The sequence below is a fragment of the Apodemus sylvaticus genome, chromosome 11 (genome assembly GCF_947179515.1).
Source record: "Apodemus sylvaticus chromosome 11, mApoSyl1.1, whole genome shotgun sequence".
NCBI lineage: Eukaryota > Metazoa > Chordata > Mammalia > Rodentia > Muridae > Apodemus > Apodemus sylvaticus.
In genome coordinates, this window is record NC_067482.1 from 83,913,025 (window position 1) to 83,932,757 (window position 19,733).

At 44.9% G+C, this 19,733-nt stretch overlaps 1 protein-coding gene across 1 annotated transcript in view; it reads right to left on the minus strand.

Moving 5' to 3' along the window:
• Pkd1l1 (polycystin 1 like 1, transient receptor potential channel interacting) overlaps positions 1 to 19,733 on the minus strand; it is a 136,510-nt gene that overhangs the window by 71,542 nt on the left and 45,235 nt on the right. Inside the window, exons 14-22 of the mRNA XM_052199716.1 lie at positions 18,275 to 18,496; positions 16,538 to 16,698; positions 12,900 to 13,253; positions 12,009 to 12,068; positions 9,630 to 9,806; positions 7,402 to 7,479; positions 5,476 to 5,618; positions 4,170 to 4,290; positions 2,492 to 2,603 (exon numbers count right to left, since the gene is read on the minus strand). Coding sequence (XP_052055676.1) covers positions 2,492 to 2,603; positions 4,170 to 4,290; positions 5,476 to 5,618; positions 7,402 to 7,479; positions 9,630 to 9,806; positions 12,009 to 12,068; positions 12,900 to 13,253; positions 16,538 to 16,698; positions 18,275 to 18,496 — 1,428 coding nt within the window. The remainder of the gene's footprint in view (positions 1 to 2,491; positions 2,604 to 4,169; positions 4,291 to 5,475; positions 5,619 to 7,401; positions 7,480 to 9,629; positions 9,807 to 12,008; positions 12,069 to 12,899; positions 13,254 to 16,537; positions 16,699 to 18,274; positions 18,497 to 19,733) is intronic.

Genomic DNA, 19,733 nt, shown 5'->3' on the forward strand with positions numbered 1-19,733 from the left:
ATGAAGGACCTACAGGCTTTATATCTGGTGAGGGCTGTTCTCTCCCTCCAAAGTGGCAGCTTTATGCTGCATTATTCTTGGGGGAAGAGTCTGCTCTCACACTGCAGCAGATGAGAGCTGAGAAGGAGGCAGCTTGGTCATTCTAGCCCCCTTTACAGGGTTAGTAATACTATTTACGAGGAGATAGAACTTATGTAAGGAACTTCCCAGAGGGTGCACTAAAAAACTAAACTGTTGTCACTTAATGTATGACATAAATATCTAAAGAAATTAAATTCAAGCTACTGTTCACATTCAACAGTCACACATAAACCTTCAATATATAGAAGCAATTGTATTGCTATGTACTAACCATAAAAAAATCCAAAACTAAAATTAAGAAAACATTTCCATTTGTAATAATATCAAAATAATGAAACACAGTTAGGCATAGTGGCATTTACCTATTGTCTCAAAAGAGACGCTGAGGCAGAGGGATTGACACTTTGAGTATAGTCTGGGCTATAAATTAAGTTCAGTATCAGCCTGGAGTATATAATAAAGCCTATTCTAAGAGGAGGAGGAAACTATTTACAAATGTACTTAGTATTTAACAAAAGGAGTACAAAATAACAACCAATAAAAATTATAGAACACTGCTAAAAAAGTTAAAATCTAGTCAGGGTATCCTTTGTTCATGAACTGGGGTAGTTAATCTTGTTTAGAATTATGTCATTGAAACTGGCCTACAGAATCAACAAAATACCTATGAAAAAATCCCAGCTGGCTTTCACTGATTTTGAGTTTTAAGTCCTGTTCAGCAGGTGTCCAGAGCCACGGCCCACAGTCCTGGGAGAGGCAGACTGAGACAGAGCAAGGCCGGCCACACCATGCATGCTCTGCTTTGAGTATAGTCTGGGCTATAAATTAAGTTCAGTATCGGCCTGGAGTATATAATAAAGCCTATTCTAAGAGGAGGAGGAAACTATTTACAAATGTACTTAGTATTTAACAAAAGGAGTTTCTGTGGGTTACAGAAACCCACAAATTGACGTTAGAAGACAAACAGAATGGCAAGGACTCTGGAAGAGTCAGTGCTAGAAGAAAAAAGTCAACGAGTTAAGCTTTAACATTTACTCCAAGGGACTGAATGTGGCTCAGTGGTGTTGTACTTGGCCTCCATGAACAAGGCCCTGGGTTCAATACCTAATATGGGGGGAAAAATCACAATACTACAGCAGTCAAGGCAGCATAAGACTGCTATGGAGGGGCATCCAGATCTGTGGAATAAAAAGAAATGAGACTCAAGAAATACAATAGTTTCCTTTCTGTTGCTGTGATAAGACATTAACCAAAAACCACTTGAGGAGGAAAGGGTTTACTTCATCTTAAGATTTCCATGTCACAGTCCATTATGGAGGAAATTCAGAATAGAAACTTAAGGCAGGAATCTGGAAGCAGGAACAGAAGCAGAGGCTGTGGAAGGACACTGCTCACTGGCTTGTTCCAGATGGCTCCATCAGCCTGCTTTCTTATATAATACAAGACTAACCTGCCCGGGGTAGGGTAGAGCTCTACCCTCAGTGGGTTGGATCTTCCCACATCAATCGTTAATCATGGGAATGTCCTCCAGGCTTGCCTATAAAGCCAGTTGATGGAGACATTTTCTCATCTTAGGTTTCCTCTTCCCAAATGAATTCAGTTTCCCAGCATAGTTAGCATGGAGGAAAATGTCTCACCTCAGCCAGTGGAAATACCAAATCCATGCTGCAGAAGTGCTAAGCAAGAGATATCATAAGACCCAGTGATTCTACCTCCAGGAAATAAAAATGCTCACCCACACCAAAACCTGCATGAGAATCATTCATGATAACCTGACTGTGGTGATTTGATAATATGCTTGGCCCATTGGAGGGGCACTTTTAGGAGGTGTGGCCTTGTTGGAGGACCTGAGGCCTTGTGGGAGGAAGTGTGTCACTGTGAGGATGGGCTTTGAGGCCAGACCCTCCTCCTAACTGCCTGGAAAGAAGTCTTCTCCTGGATGCCCTCAGATCAAGATGTAGAACTCAGTGTTTTCTCCAGCACCAAGTCTGCCTAGATGCTGTCATGCTTCCTACTATGACGATCATGGAACTCAGAAACCGTAAGCCAGCCCCAATTAAATATTGTCCTATATAAGAGTTGCCTTGGTCACGGTGTCTCTTCACAGCAGTACAATCCTAACTAAGGCAGAGAGGTATGGTGTCTCTTCACAACAATAAAACCCCAACTAAGACACTGACTTACTACAGGCAAAATATAGGTAATTTCACTTGCTCATGTGTAAACAAAATGAAGCAATTCAATAAAAATTATTCAGCAATTAAACATGGTTTAAAATATGTCTTAAAAAGACAGAGTGTCGCGGACTCTGAAGTACATACACAGTACCATGCACGTGGTGCATAACAGCCCTGTCATGGGAGAACGACAAGCTCTACAGTAAGGTGTCTTTGTTGCCCCTATTACTTACAGGTCCTTGTCCTGGCAGCCGTTTCTATGGTAACGGGGTAGCACAGTCACCGCCACAGTGCATGGCTGCACCTTGGAGCCTTGGCCATCTGTGATCTCAATTGAAACAATGACTGTGAAGGAAGATGACAGAGGGGGTCATCCCAGACACAGCTGTGGAGAAGAGTCTTCACACACCAACAGCAGCTGTATAGTATAGGTAACAGTGACAGGGTACATGGTGCTGGCAAAACTCAGGCAAGCTGTTCTCCCTCCCACATCATACACAGTGAGGATACCAGCAAACCAGTAAATAGAATCTCTGTTACACAAAATCACAAGTTATGGCGGTGATGCCTTTTTTTCTTCTTTTTTTCTTTTTCTTTTTTCCTTTTTGCTTTTAAAGGAGTATGTTTTAGGTAAGTCTTAATTTAACTTGACGTAGTAACCCTGTGCTATTTTCACTCATGCAAAGGATGGGACAAGGTGAGAAACATTAAAAATCTGCTCTATTACACTTATGTTTGCTCCATTAATCATATTTATCCTGTTGTAACTGTGAACTCAGGCATTCACCAGGATCCAATGAAAGAACAGTCACCAGTATACATCGCATGAAGGATTTGAGCAACATTTAATTGATACTGTCCTGGGCCTGTGATCTAAAATTTGGTTCTATAGGTTTATGTCAAAATATTCTTCATTCCATCATGGTGCTGGGCAGCTTTTATATTCATGCACCTGTCTAGCCCTGTGAACTATGGCTGTCTGGTTGCAAAAAGGTCCTCAGGCCCCATGCAGCTGGTGCTGCTCTCAGGCAAGGGACATGTCAGGTGTTGATGTAACCTGCATTATAAGAGGGATGCTCACTGAGATGGAGCATCCTCCTCTAAAGCAAATCCCACTTTGACGCAGCTCTTATGATGGCCTTCTGGCCGCCACCAAGACGTGGGGTTGCTCGGCATGGGTAGCCATATGCAAAAAAAAATTCCAGAAGCAGGTGAATGCAATTTTAGTATTAAAAGACTTATCACCCTTACCCACTCAGCAATGCCGACTATGGTGGCTAACCTGCTTGCGTGGCTTTGGAAAACTGAGCTCAGATGCAAATACAAAGGCATCATCATGTTAATCAGAACATGATTACAAAGCTCAGAGAAACATTGTCAGAGACGTTTGCTCAGTGTGACTTGAATCTAGAAGCAAGAGAAAATGCTTCTAGTTGGAGGATATGGGAAAGGAGTTAGAAAGAAAATGCTTTGTTAACTTTAACGGGGGAGTATCTATATTTTGATTAAAATTTAAGATATAAGCCAGGTGACAGTGGCACCCACCTTTAATCCCAGCACTCAAGAGGCAGAGGCAAGCAGATCTTTTTGAGTCCAAAGCCAGCCTGGACTACAGAGTGAATTCCAGGACAACCAGGGCTACACAGAGAAACCCTGTCTTGAAAAAACAAAACAACAACAAACAAAAAAATAAAAATGGAAAGAAATTTAGGATGTAAAAATCCCAATTTGCTGATTATGTTTTTAATATTTGTTCTACATCAAAAGACATGCAACAGGCCTATATTTACTGAGGTGAATAGTTTATTTTAATTTCTAGGCCATTTAAATCATTTGTAATTTTTAGGAATGGAGAAAAGGTTGGAGAGATGTGTAGGCAGATCTAGTAACATGCTGGACTCTGTGACTTACCTTTGTAATTGTCTGAGGAATCACCAGCTGGCAATAAAAAATAATACTGGGTGTCCTGTCCATGGTACAGGGTATGTGAGGAAGTGTTTCCTATCTGGTAACGAAATTCGTAATGAAAGTCCTATGATCCAAACATGGGAGAAAAAAATGGAAAATTGAATACAACATGGGTGGAATTGCCAATCAATCCCATATGCCGCTGCCCTTATGACCACTGCTTGTCATGTGTTATAGCCCAGAGCAAGATATCCATACCATCTTCACTGTGCAGTCACACAAGACAGAGGCTTTCTGACACTGTGGTATACTTCTGCTCTTAAGCCAAAGGACTCTTTACATGAAGCAGGTAGCTTTGGTCAGCTAGCTTATTTTGTCTTTAGACACCCTAACACAACCTGTGGGTTGTGACCCCTTTGAGGTTTAATGATCCTTTCACAGGGGTTGCCTTAGACCATTGGAAAACACATATATTTAATTATGATTCATGAAGTAGCAATGAAAATAATTTTATGGATGGGGGTCACCATGACATGAGGAGCTATATTAAAGGGTCACGGCATTAGGAAGGTTGAGAGCCACTTCCCTAACAGTTGCAGATCAGACTTTTCTAGTACCCTCACAGTGACAGCAGTCCTGTGCCTCAGCTGTCTACAGATAGGCATGATACAGACATGAGGGTCAGGAGGGGGCATGGAGATGCCCTGCACTGGAAGCTGAGGTTCCAGGAACTGAGTCTTCACAGAAGACCCAAGCATGACTTCTCTGTGCATGAGGGCAGGTTTCTGAGAAGGACCCTGAACAGAACAGGGCAGGGGCAGGTAGCTTCTGTCCATAGCCAGAGGGCAGTGCCTGAAAATTCACAGCCTGCTACTGTGCTGCCACCTGATCTCAAAGGCAGCCTTAATCCCTTCACACCCAATTCTCCTCAAAGCCTCACAAGACCCTGTACAAAAAGTCACAATGATTCCTTCATTGCCCAAATTAGGACAAAGACGTCAAGTGTAGGCAAGAGTCATGTCATGGAGGTGGGGTTGGGACTCAGGCTGAGTTTCCCACCCCCTACTTGTATGCTTGGGGGCAGCAGAGCCTCCTGCCGTCCTGTCAAAGCGCTGCAAGGACCCTCTCTTCTGATATGGAGGCTGCTCTCACTGGTAGGGGAACCCACCATTCATCAGGAGCATCTTCCCCAGATTGCAGGCCAGGCCCACCCCTGCAGCCTGCCAAGTAAAGAGATCCTGTGACTTCCAAGAGTTGTGTCTGCCTGTACTTCTCAGGACAGACAAGGGGTCTCAGGGGTCTCACATACCGGTTTCCCTGACATGCAGAAGACACTGAAGATGGTATATGCCTCCATACCATGGTGAGGTCGCACCTGACAAGACATGTCCTGTGGAGCTTGGTTGACCGTTAAGTAGAGCTGAGCCTTGCCCAGTAAGACATGCTTTGAAGCTAAGAGAAGGACAGGGTAGGTGTTTCAGCCATGATAAAGAAAGAGTAATACTGGAGAATATACATATACATACACATACATATACACATACACACACATACATACACATACACACATGTATACACATATGTATACACATACACATATATACATATATGCACATACATATAACACACACACACACAAAATTTCCCATGTCCTCAGCTTGTGTCTAGAATGTGCTGTAAAGACCTCCCTAAAAATTCTCTGAGTAGATGTGCAACAACAGGCATAGTTATTACTCCCCAGTAATTAAACACCATATTGTCTATTTTCTGCTTTATTAATCAGTCTACAATGAATATTTTCATTTGTGAATTTTTAAAAGTAGCATATTCTTAGAATAAATTCTGGGCTGGAGCTCTCTCTATCACATTGCATGAATCCTCATCAGGTCCTGTGGGGACTGTTTATGTAGGCTCTGGTACACTGCCTGTGTTCCTTTCTTAACAGTGATGTGACTATGTCAAGCACAGAGAATAGGCCCTTCAACCCAAGAGAAATCCAAGAGGATGTAGTGACTGGTTCTGCCTTCATGACCACCCATATCCCTGGAGAAGCAGATGGAGTTTGGCTAACAACTGTGTGCATGAATTACATACCAGGTTAAGAAAGGGACAGAGGGACAAGAGTATTCCCCCAAAATAACACAGGAAATGACAGCCACAGGGTGCAATGTGTGATGGGAAGATTACAGGGAAGCAAAGCTGTTAGAGAGATGTTGTGTGGGCTGAGTGATAGACAGTTGAACAAGACACCCAGAGCCTGAGCTCAACCCTCTTAGATGGCAGAGGACACTGAACAGGACCCTGGGGCCATTGGAAGAGTCTCAGGGATCTCCTGAATTAAGAAAGGGTATGGCCTAAGAGGGTGTGTGGGGGATGGGGGTAGAGAGAGTAGCACCACATGAGCAACTGAAAAGCAAAGGCATCCATTATAACAGAAGCCAGCATTGTCTCTGTGGGGCAGAAGCAGGGACCCAGGCCTTAGTATCCCGACAGGGCCAGCAGAGGTTCAGCAGCAGTGAGAATCCAAAAGAGCCTCTCAATGGATTGGCAGAAAACAACCTGCCTTGTGCGTCTTCCTTGGATGATGTGTATACAAACATAAAAGGCAAAACTGGAAGCGCACAGTAAGCTTTGCTTATCTGTTTTTGCTTTGAGGTAGGGTCTGGCCTTGAACTTGCAATCTTCCTCTCTCTGCTTCCCAACTGCTGTTCCTACAGCTGGGCCACTATACCTAGCTCATGGTAGGTTCTAAGCAGTACAAAAATGTGGATAAAGAGTCAATCCAGGATATTGATTAAATATTGTTAAATAGGAGTCTTGTAAGTCTCCAGAAATAGGGAAATGTTTAGAAGTTACCGCCCCCAAATGCTCTCAGATTTAGTCATAAAAATGCAGGAAGAGTTGGGGGACACTGGGCAAAGTAATACTATGAGTAAGTTCTAGTCCACACTGATCACTCAGAAAAATGTCAATGATACCTTGTGATTAAATATATGCAAAGAAGCATATTTAAGCATATCAAGTATCTAGCCAAAAGTCAGATATGCAAGAATGACAGTAACTGATCATCATTTACCTGGTTCTAATGTACCTGATTTCACTAGGAAGGGGAACATCACAGCAACTAATTTTAGTAACAAATAATGGGGTGGTAGCAACAGGAGAAGAGAGAGGTGGGACCCAGAACAAGAGGTTATGGCTCCCCACACCAGATCCAACTTTTCCCTTGACATACCTACAGAAGCTTGTAAGACATATGTCTCGCCACTGCTCAGTGAAAATGGCTTTATTGTCATAACTGGTCCCATGATACCTACAGAAGGGGAAATGTCCACATGAAATGGCAGTCAGCAGGCTCCCAGAATTGGGTCCCACTTTGCTCCAGGGGTGCAAAAATAATTAAATAATACCCTGGCTTCTCAGAAGCCATCTAGGAAAAAGGCTAAAGACATGCAAGAGAATTTTCTGAAGATGGTCCATCTTTTTTTTGACATGGCCTATGAGTCAAAGTCCCAAGAGACTTCATCCCAGGATTGCTTCTTCTTGCTGCTGATAGGCCTTTTCCTGCCATTATTACAGAGCCTGATAATACCTGGGTATTAGCCCACCCTATTGGGAAGATTTTCTGTAGATCAATATGAAGATGTACTCTCATGTAGTAATAATGCATAAACAAATTGATGATTTCATAACTCCTAATAATGATTTTATAGAATTTCTAAATTTATACAAGTAATTTCAAGTCCTCTATAGTATAAAAGCTGCAAATAAGAGCTCAGTAAATCTTCATGTGTCAAGGGATAATTGTACTAGAAAAAGAAAGCAGGGCTGGAACAAATTTATGACCAAGGAAAACATTCCTTCTAGGTTAGGTATGAGACTATTACCTGGTAACTAAAGGTAAAAAACTGAGAATGGACAATTTATTGTAGGTGCAAGAACCAAAAATTAAATATTGACTAGTTTATCTATATAAAACTTTAAAACTAATAAGACACAATGCAGATGATTTGTCTCTTGACACAAAGATTATTGCTTTAAACTTATAATGATCATATGGGGGTAACAGATGTTTAGTGAGATACTAGTCTTAATGGAAAGACATATAAACAATTCTTCTATTATTGCTAAGTCTTATCGATTTATGGCATGAATTATTGCCTTAATCTTACTATAAACTTACTGGAATGTAAAAGTATTTAGAAAAATTATGTAATCAGTTATTATGTTGCAAGAGGTTTGCCTGATAGTTGTATAAGTTTTCAGAAACAGTATATATACTGAGAACAGAAAATAAAGGTTATTGGAACTTCTTTTTATGCTCCATCCAGAGTGAGTGAGTGGTTTTTCTGTGTGCATGAATTGTTTCTCTTTTCCTTCTTTCTATTTTTCTTTTCTCTCTGGTCATGAATAGTTAATCCAAGTCTCTTGGCTGGCCAGTGAGGGGTCCTTGAGCCAGAAAGAAAAGAGCCTTAGCAACTAAAACTTCTTTTCCTAATCCCCTGCTGCTACCAGCAGGAGTTAATTGCCAGAGAGAGTTAAGTTCCCAGAAGTTATTAGCTTCTGGCCCCTAGAACCGTATGAGTGAGTTCATCAGTCTTTGATCTTTGTCTGATGTTGTGCCTCATAGCAATACCTGTGAAGGCTAGGGCAGGTCTCTAGCACCGGTTACAAGTCCTGCTCATACTTGGGAATGACACTAATTTGTTGCCAGACTTCTGAAAGCCTAAATTCCCATCTCCAGGCCATCCCTGCCCAACAGAAGCAGTATCAAGGTGGACCGGTCACCTTCAGTTCAGAAATGAGGTAACTAGAGAATGTTGGCAAGATCTCATTCTTTGCCTTTACAGTAAGCTCAGATTTTGTAGAATATTTGTTATGAAAATTTCTTAACTCTTGCCTTTCAAGGGTGTGCTGGCCCATCCTGCTTAGTCTTCCTAAATTTGGAGAGACCCAAGAAACAAGACATATGATTCAAAAGAACAAGGAGAAACTTCCTTAAAAATAGTATGAAATCCATAGCTTCCCTAAGAAGCTTATAGAGGGTGACCTAGTCACATGTACACCAGAGCAGACAGACCAACATGCCTATGATCAGGGACACAGGTTAGAAATCCATTCAACTCCCCAACAGGGCCAGCTCTACTTGATCCATTCGTGTATAAGGCTCATCTAGTCTATGCCAGGTCATCAAGATAGATGGGTGCCATGTGTTGGGGTACCAGCCAGATTCGAAGCTCCCTGCTGATCTGCACCTGGGGATTCCTATGGCACATCTGAAGCTAGCTTCATCCTTAGAGACAGAGACATAGGCTGTTATCCACGGAAGGACAAACATGAGTAGAAAAGGCTGGATGGTTCCACTCATCCATTAAGTCAGAGGACTTGGGAAAACTTGAGGGCCAATTCCGAAACTCTTCTGAAATGGCTATAAATTCCAGGGTGCAAAGAGAGTGTTCAAACCTGATGTGGTGTAGCCATGGAAGACATCTTGGCTGACCAGGGCCTTGGGCCAGTCGATCATGAGAGTTGGCTTTGCTGTGCCCGTGTGGAGGAAAGGGCCCAGCAGGTTGTCCCCATAGCTGGCACTCTCCTCAGCACTCAGGCTTGGTCCTGCTACCTGAAAGTTTGTGCTGGTCCCTAGGAAGATAAATCATACGACAGGAGAGAAAATGTGAAACATGAATGCTTCAAAGTTGATGTTAATATCAATTTTCACAGTTGCTGAACATTGCACTTCTAAAACAATACCTTTTGTAAGTATGAATTTTCAATCAGTATGCTTTCTTATCTTATTATCAGCCACCCTATAATGTCTTTCTTTACCCTCCCTTTCCTTCTTCCCGCCCTCCTTCCCACTCTCTGTCCCTTCTTCCATTTCTTCCTTCCACCTTGTGATCTGGAATTTTATAATGCAAGGTCAGCCAATGATAAATGACAGGGGAAAAAGACAGCAGATTTGCAGGGAAAGCAAATGTGGAGAACAGAAGGGGGCTTCTGTTGGAGTAGTGAGCAGGGATTCAGAGCAAAGGATGAGTTCAGTGAAGATCTAGAGGAAGCTTCCATGTGAGTAGAAACCAAGTGTGGTAGGAAGGTCCACCCTCTGTGGGTGGAGTGTGGTAGGAGTGGTCCACCCTCTGTGGGTGGGATGGGGTAGGAGTGGTCCACCCTCTGAGGGTGGGATGGGGTAGGAGTGGTCCACCCTCTGAGGGTGGGGTGTGGTAGGAATTGTTCACCCTCTGTGGATGAGGTGTGGTAGGAATGGTCCACCCACTGTGAGCGGAGTGTAGTAGGAATGGTCCATTCTCTGTGGGTGGGGTGTGGTAGGAATAGTCCACCCTCTGTGAGTGGCTGAAAAAAAGGAATGGGGACCAGAATATGGGCAGTGAAGTCAAGACATGCTTGCAGCCACAGACAGAAACTTTTGTATTATAAGTGTCAGGAAGGCACTGGCAGCCAGAGTAAACTAACCATGTGGTTTATGTTTGAGAAAGGCCTCTGGATGCTGTGTGGAGGTGTGACTCCAGGCAGCAGGCACAGCACGGTGTCCAAGGCAGAAAGCCACCGCCCAATCTGGGGAGGAATGGTGTGGGATGATGGGAGAGCTGACTGAAGACTTCAGAAAAGGCCACAGACACAAGATACAGTAGCAATAGGCCTGTATCTGAGCAGTTAGGATGATTCCTGTCTGAAAGAGTCCTGCTCTGAACACGAGATGGTGATGTCTGTTTTATCCATGTGCTATTACTGATTCGGCACTACTGTTTGGCTAAGCATGAGTCCTGAAATAGACCTGTGTGTATCTTACAAAGTTTTGTTGTTCTCTGTATGATTTTTATGGCTTGCATATAAAGGTATCCTCATTGATCCATATTAAATGCATGGAAAGTAGTGCTATTTTGGGAGGTTCTGGAAACTTTAGAAGGCAGAACCCAGCTGGACAAAGCTCACTGTGGGTGTGTGCTTGGTGGTGTGTTGTCCCCAGTCTCTCCTTGTTTGGCCCTCTGCTTCCTATCCACCATGAAGTAAAAGTTCCCATTAGACATATTCCCTCTGACATGACTTTCTGCCCAGGAGCCTAGGACCAAATGACTGTACCAAACTCTGTGAAACCCTGAGTGAAACAAACAAAACAAACAAACAAACAAAAAAAAACAAACCAGTAAAAAGATAGCCAATCAATGCAATGTGTCTCAGTATCCTACAAATAAATCAAAGAGGATGGGGGAAAAAGCCATTTGTCTGTCTAGAAAGAGGCTACCCCCTTGATCTACCCAATCACTAGCGATATGGAGGGCCTAGACAGGAACAGGTCTACCTGGGAATCAAGATGGTTCTGGGTGCACAAGAACACAATAGCCATGACGTTTCTGTGAAGATGTCATGTGTATATAAGACAAACACAGAAACACATCCCTGGTTCAGAAGTCACCTGCTTAGAATAGAGGTGGAAAGAGTGAGCTGATGGGGGTTATCACAGGGCTGAGGAAGACTACAAAGTAACAAAAGAGAGGGACCCTGCAAGGACGATCAGCAAGGAGGCAAGGTGGGAAGGGCAGAAGGGAGGCCTGTTACTATGCAAGGCATCTTGGATCTGAAGCCTACTGTTAGCCTACTAAGAGTTTTGATCATTGAATTCAAGATACTCAGCAGTAAGGGATTGAGGAGTGAGGGCTGAGCCAGGCTGTGGCATGCAGAGGGGCTCACAGTCTCTGAGAGTTCCCTGGGGGGTTCATAGGTGTCCTGGATGTAAGGAACAAACATGGTGAATCCAGGAGGGCTGGTATACAGTGAGCCTAGATGCAGGGCTCTGCTCATAGGACCAATGCTCAAAGTAGTCACCTGGTTGTCTTCCTAGGGATGGCACGGCTTCTTGGATGTCACTATAGTAGGCTTCAAAATCTATACAAAAGGGAAAAATTATATTTCATTTGAAGACACAAGTAGTGAGTACTAAATGATGTAGACTAAAACCTGCTCCCTCCCCACCCCAGCTCCCAAGAAAGATTTGTAAAGCTGTAGGATTAGAACTTCATGATTGTGGAGAGTTAGAATTTTGCTGATCGGAGCCAAACTATTTTTAGTTCCCTTAAATTGTCGTTCATTGGTCACCCCTATGTCTGAGTGACCATCTTTTTGATTATTAGTAAAACCTTTAAAATGTATTCTTAGCAGAGATCTATATGCTACAATCCACAGCTAAAAATGTTGCTGATCCAAAACCTATATTCCTTTCCCCACTTGACTGTAAGCTACCGATTGGTGGATGCTGCCAATGTATTTGATACAATTTTCTTTGTTGCATAACTAATAAAGTATCATGTAACATTTCCCACCATGGAACAGATTATTAAGGGTACTCTGTCCCTGGAACACTGTCACTCCTATCTGGGTTAAGAATGAATGATCTGTGAGCTGGGGGGGACATGGTAGCACACGCTGTGCCAGCACTTAAACAATGAGAGCAGGAAGATCAAGAATTCAAGACCAGGCTTAGCTACATAGTGAATTTGAGGCCTGGGCTACATTAGAACCTGTTTCAAGATAACAAAATCTAAATACTATTTTATCTCCCTGAGGTTGAAGCTGGGCTCTGCTTTGAGCCCAAGCACAGTGCTCTTAGACGCAGGGCAAAGGTGGGAGTAACAGCAAACCTGACCCATTACATACTCCTTCCTTGGTGAGCCTGGCGCCTACATACAAGGATCAGTGTGTAGAGATGGTGGCACTCACCATCAAAGTCAGTGGAAGAGCTGGGGGAGGGCCAGCTTCCCTCAGGGTTGCTCATCACCAGGGCTTCCTCAGCCGGGGAGCTTGGTGCTGGGCTCAGTGAGCCATACTCCTCCACAGGCTCTCCTGAGCCTGCCACAGGTCCTGCGGCAGGAACGTGGTGCCCACCGGCTGTGGACTCAGCAGAAATGCTTCCCAGGTTGGCAAGAGATGTCCAGCCCAGGGGCATGGGTGAAGGCTCCAACGAATGTGGTGTCAGTGATGCTCTCAGATTTGATGGCAGGTCAGACCCAGGTGACTTCAGACTGGCCCTAAGTGCTGAGGCACCCAGCAGCCCCACAGCACTGCAGAAGGGGACTTAATCATGGGAGTGACAGGGTTAAAATTGTGAACTTAAAATCCAAAGTATATGTCTTTAAAAAGTATATATAGGCTGTGGGACAGTGCAAGATGGTTCAGCTGGTTAAGTGCTTGCTGCAGAAACTTTGTGACTTTAGTCTGATATGCAGAGGTTTTGTAATGGCGGCTGACCTCCATATATGTTTTGTGGCACATCTAACACACACACACACACACACACACACACAAATAAAAATAAATGATAAAATTTACATAAGCATGTCTCCTTTGAGAGTAAAGATATTTTCTGTGAGCTTGGCGTAATCATCGCCATCATGGGACTAAGGAACTTGCTGCAGTAGCCTGTATAGTCATGGAAACACAAGAAGCAAAATGGTGCAGAGACAGTGGGGACTCGGCTGTCAATGGTCCCTGGCAGAAGCAGGGAGAGGGCCTCAGAATTTTCTCTACAGATGTTTCTCTTTCTCCCCATCTGCAGGTGGTCTGGGGAATGGTGCGAGTGCATAGGGTGGGTTCCAGAAAGGCAGTTGTCATGACTCATTACCCACGCTGTGGTGGGTCTTTGGGTGACATACCTGTGTTTACATCTCCCACACTCCTGTCCCTAAGTCCTCAACAATGCTCCTGACTGGAGTAGACTCCTCTTGGCTGTAGATCAGTGCCCTCTCTGGGGTGAACCAACACTTTTTTCACATCTTCCCAGGAAAAGTACCACCATGCTACTTTATACAAACCTGATGTGAATTGGAAGCCTGGTGCTCTCAGATTAAGGCTCTGGCACACGGTTCTGGCCTGGTGGTGTGGAGGCCAGTACATGACCCAAGCATGTGTAAGGGGGAAAAGGCCCTCACAACTCCTCCCCTGGAACTTGCTCTCCCCAGTTTCCATCAGACTACAGGGTCACTCTATCAGGTCCTATGAAGCCCATGTTTGGATGTCTCTGTGTTCTGGAAAGAATTTCTCCTAATCATCATTTCTCCCTGACAATGAGGATCCAGTAAATAATTCTAACAGGCATCCCTAGGAATTATGGTAAAGGAATAAAGGAATAATGACAAATGAAAAAAATGCATAGATGTAGAAATGACTCTGTTAAAAGCAGTTTTTGCTTTTGGCCAGGGAAGACCTCTGTCCTCTGTAGTGTCCTTGACAGTGAATTAGTGAAGTTGTTTGCCTGGGTTTTGTGAGGTACTGTAGAGGGGATGATGATAGGAACCCTACTCAGAGTTCTCCAAGACATTCGTCTCAGGCACTAGCCTTGTTGAAGGTTAACATTGTCAGGGTCACTACCATAGGTCCTCACTGATGCTTTGGGCTTTGATTCAGAATTCAGAACCCCTCTCCTGTGATGGGCACAGTCCCACTGAATGTCCCTGTCAGGGTGCAGCTGTACTCCAAGCTTTAAGAGGTTTGTAGATGCCTAGAATGGACTAAAAAAAACATGGCAGCCAACCTGTTGGGGCTGAGCAGAGCTGGTTGCCCAGCACAGAAACCCAGCTCTTCTGGGCCATTACTTGTGGGACTCAGCCTCACTCCTCAGCATCCCGCTACTCTGTGGAGTAGTAGGAGAAAGGGTGAAGACAATAATGAGTTCACAATGTTCCTCAGCCTAGGCAAACATGAAGCCTGAGACCGAAGACACCACAGGCATTCTGATTAACCTAGTAGTGCCCTTGACAGTGAATTAGTGAAGTTGGTTTTTCCAACATGGGAGATAACACACTTCCCAGTGAAGACTTCCTTTTCCTTTTCCTTCCCTTTTCCTTTCCCTTTTCCCTTCCCTTTTCCCTTTCCCTTTCCCTTTCCCTTTCCCTTTCCCTTTCCCTTTCCCTTTTCCTTTCCCTTTTCCTTTCCCTTTTCCTTTCCCTTTTCCTTTCCCTTTTCCTTTCCCTTTTCCTTTCCCTTTTCCTTTCCCTTTCCCTTCCCTTTCCCTTCCCCTTCCCTTTCCCTCCCCTTCCCTTTCCTTTTTCCTTTCCTTTCCCCCCTCCTTCCTTCTTTCTGATTTTCCTCCTTTCTGTCTTCCTGATCTTCCACCCTTCCTTCCACATCCTGTGCTTTTCCTACTGACTGGTGCAATCAGTTTGATATGTAAGCTCTGCCTGAGTCTGTAACACCAGCGACCCCTCTGGTGTCATTCTAGAACACCTATGCTGAGTAACAGCAGGTTCTGTTTCCCAGCTGTGGTCATCTTCATTTGGACCTGAGTAAACTCTTTTCCTGTGCTCAGTGAACCTCAACTTCCCACGCAGAGTAACAAATTGGATCATTGTCATTAACCCAAGCAAGTGGAATCTTTGAGAAGAGCTTTCCATCCTTATCTGGAGGTACTATGGACTGGAAAAGAGAGCCAGGTCCCACTGGGCACCTGTCCCAGAGAGGCAGGTCAGAAGGGACTGTGCAGTCAAGCCCAGCTTGGACTCAGCTGATCTCGTCTCACCATACAGCTGGCTTCTTTGATGCCCCAAAGTATGGGACCTCCATCCCACTAGCATTAAGCCATTCTGTACCACCATCAGCTGGTGTCCTCTAATTCAGTCCTCCTGCTGTCTAACTAGGCACTGCATCAGATAACAGTCTGAGGGCTTAGTGTGCCATCTATCCCACCTCCAGATGCCCATGTGGTTTTATGATTCTTTGATAATCATTCTAATCAGAGGTCCAATCATCCCCTCTCAGACCAACTCTCATAGTAGTTCAGGGTCACAAATTCACTGGTCAAATATAAATGACAGAGTATAGAGGTCAAGAGGTTCACAGAGTGAGAGGTGTGTGAGCAGAGGCCTGAGCTGCCAGCACTTTCTAGAACTTCAACCTCTGTCAGTGATCCTTGTCATTCTGGGGCTCTACTGGAAGCTTTGGAAGCTGTGTTACATAGACATCCCAGTGTTTGGGATAGCCAAGCAGCTGCTATCCATCTGCCAGCTTGTTAGCATAGAACACCATGATCACATAGGAGATCATAAGGATTTTAGGAGCTGTGTGCCAGGGAAGTAGATCACAGACACAACACATATATCAAAGTTCCAAGGACCACAGCAGTCTGGAGAGTGAGCTTTATCACAGATCCTTTGCAATTGCTTCCTGTGATTCTAAACAGTTTGCCCTGAGTCCTCTTGCAGCACATATGTGAGAAGCCACTTTTGGTCTATCACCTAGTGCCTGGAAGGTTGAAGTGGGAAGAAATTCCAGCCATGGGCAGGTCAGATATGATGGTTCAGTAACCACAGAACAACCATGAGATTTTCTTATTCATCAGCAAAATGGAGTAGCCTTCCTCTTACCTTCCATTGTACTCTTCTGGGTTGCATTGACTAGGAAGAGATCCCAGGAATAAGTGAGGTCTGGGACATCTCCACAGTCTTCACACACAGCTTGGAGAGATACTTCTTCATTCCAGTTCACAGAGATGTCTCTAAAGCTGACCCACGAGATGTGGACAAATCTGGAACAGGCAATCACTTTGATGTTATAGGAAAACAGGACAAGCATCCTCAGGCTACATTCATCTGGGCTGGCAGTGTTTGAACCTTGCCCAGTGTTGGCATGCTCAGAACCCAAGCATGATCTGACCTAACACCTCAGACGAGCACATTCACTGCTCACCAAGTTCAGTGAGGCTATGAGACATTCTCTATGCCACTTGTCCTGGGCTTCAGTCTCTCTGTCACTCAGCCTTGGCTCTGGCCATGCTGCCCACCTGGTGGTCAGTGCCCGAGCTGTCTCTTCACCTCTTTCCCACATGCTTGCTTCCATGGCAACACACCAGTGTCACCAGGCCTCCCCAAGCCTTCTGCCTGTGCCTCAGCCATCTGGCTCAGTTTACCTGTCACCTGGGCAGGGTTATTGGGTCATGAGCTGTTCCGTGTCCTACAGTGCTCACAGGGACCCTACCTTGCCCAGCCCCACATTTTATACACACATTTCTGAGTCACCATAGCTACTTCCTGGAAATGTGTCCAGGCTCTTTCCCAGCCCAGGGATGCTTCCCAGAGAGCATCTCATGAACTCTGGGTTCCTTAGGGCACCATCAGGTGTTGAGAGAGACTAGGTTGAGTTTTGTTGCATGGATTCCTTTGCTATAGGACATGAGGACCCTTAAATGGCTAAGTACAGAGGAGACTTCCTAAAGCGGTGTGCAGCATTCCCTGTGTCTTCCACGATCAGCCACATGCCAAGCCATGGCTTCACCATGCAACACCGTGTGCAAGAGGCAAGAAGGACCACGGCAGGGCAGGTCTGCAGCTTTCTCGAAAGGAACCGCACAGCCCATCCCCTGTGTGTGTATACCTCTGCATTTACATGGGTGCAGTAGCTGCTGTCTAAAGTTTCAGTTACTTGCAGTCAACCAGGGTCTGAAATATTAAATGGAAAAACCCCAGAAATGAATGTTAAGTTATGTCATTCTCAGGAGTGTGTAAAATATTGTGCCATCCACAAACTTGCTTCTTCTGGAATTCACCCCCTGCTCAGCCATTCATTATAGCCTAGCCCTTTGAAGTGGGAATCCAGACTCTTCTGTATCCTTGCCCACTCTAGCAGCTCAGCTCAAGTCCTACATGTGGTCCATGGAGCTATGATGTGAGTACTCTGGTAGCCTTGGTGATGAGGAGCTGATGGGCTTGATTCAGAGCACTTCTTTGCCTCTGTAATCCCTCACGGTGCCACATTACCATATCCCTTCAGCCCTGTAATCCCTAGAAGTCTCCCAAGTCTGGCAATCAGATGGCCTTGCTGCCTTCTGACGTCAGCCTCAATCTTCCATCTTGGGGATGGGTGCTGTGACAAGAGGGACCCATTGCTATCATGGCAACATCCTTCAGGGTAGCGGCTGTGTCACTGTCAGCCCGGGAGACACAGCTAGCCTCTCCCTGGCAAGCACTTCTTCTTCCTTACTGGTGTGGTTCCCACACGGTCTAACTCATGACCATGTTCATACACCTCCATGAATGCAGATTCCTTTCTAGCTGCCACCATTAGCCAGGGTACTCATCTGCTCTGACTAGGTAGGGCAAGGGTACCTGAAGGCCAGGTCAGGCCGGGTGGTCAGGAACATCAAGGCCTGCGATGAGTTCTGCCCCCTGCTGGAGACTGTCAGTGTGACAAGGAACTGGTCACAGCACTCACTGAGCCATTTTGCTGGGAAGGAAATGGCAGGAGCTTGAGTGTCCACTCGGTATGGGGTAGAGTCGTCAAAGCAGGGCCACTGTGGTGAGCTGGCCGAGGTGCAAGTCCAGTGATACCTATTGGAGAAGCCATTGGAGGGGCGTGGCAACCATCACTGAGTGTTAAAGGCACATGTGGTTTAGAAGAGAACATACCTCTCGCTCTTTGATACCAGTGGTGCATTTTCTTCCCACTCACGCACAGAGAGCACTGTACTCCACATAGGATCCTGCTTCCTTCTGACTTGGGGTTTCTTTGTCACTCCTTCCCCTCCCTGTGTATGGTGGCCCCCCTGCTCATAAGTAACATGGCCTCACAATCCGTAGAATGTTCCCTCGCCATCACTCTGCCAACATTGCATCTTGTCTCTGAGACCGCTCCACATGGTAAGACAGGAACGCCACACTATCCCAAATTTATGGAAGAAAGCACGTTAGCAGAGGCCTTGGGGGAGCTGCTCTGTTTCGCTCAGGCCTGGTAAAAAGTGGGGCCAGCGGGAGACTCGAGATGATTCTCCTTCCATCTCGCCATCTTTCTGTAAGATGATAATTGCTCAAGCCACAAGATAAAGCCACAAGATAAGTTGTACCATCGGGGTGGACGGGGAGGGCAGCATCATCCCAGCTTTGAGCAGATCTTAATCCAGAGCAGGAGATACACTTAAATAGGCATGTGGCAGGCAGGAAACAGTATGGAAAGACCTATATGACAAGAACTTCAGATCTCTGAAGAAGGAAATCGAAGAAGATCTCAGAAAATGGAAAAACCTTCCATGCTCGTGGATTGGCAGGATTAATATAGTTAAAATGGCCATCTTGCCAAAGGCAGTCTACAGATTCAATGTTATTCCCATAAAAATCCCAACCCAGTTCTTCATAGAGCTAGAAAGAGCAATTCTCAAATTCATCTGGAATAACAAAAAACCCAGGATAGCTAAAACTATTCTCAACAGTAAAAGAACTTCAGGGGGATTCAATATCCCAGACTTTAAACTCTACTACAGAGCAATAGTGATAAACACTGTATGGTATTGGTACAATATCAGGCAAGCGGATCAGTGGAATTGGTTGAAGACCCAGAAATGAACCAATACACCTATGGTCACTTGGTCTTCGACAAAGGGGCTGAAAGCATCCAGTGGAAAAAAGTTAGTCTTTTCAACAAATGGTGCTGGTTCAATTGGAGGTCAGCGTGCAGAAGAATGCGCATCGATCCATTCTTATCTCCTTGTACCAAGCTCAACTCCAAATGGATCAAGGACCTCCACATAAAACCTGACACACTGAAACTAATTGAAAAAAAAACTGGGGAAGA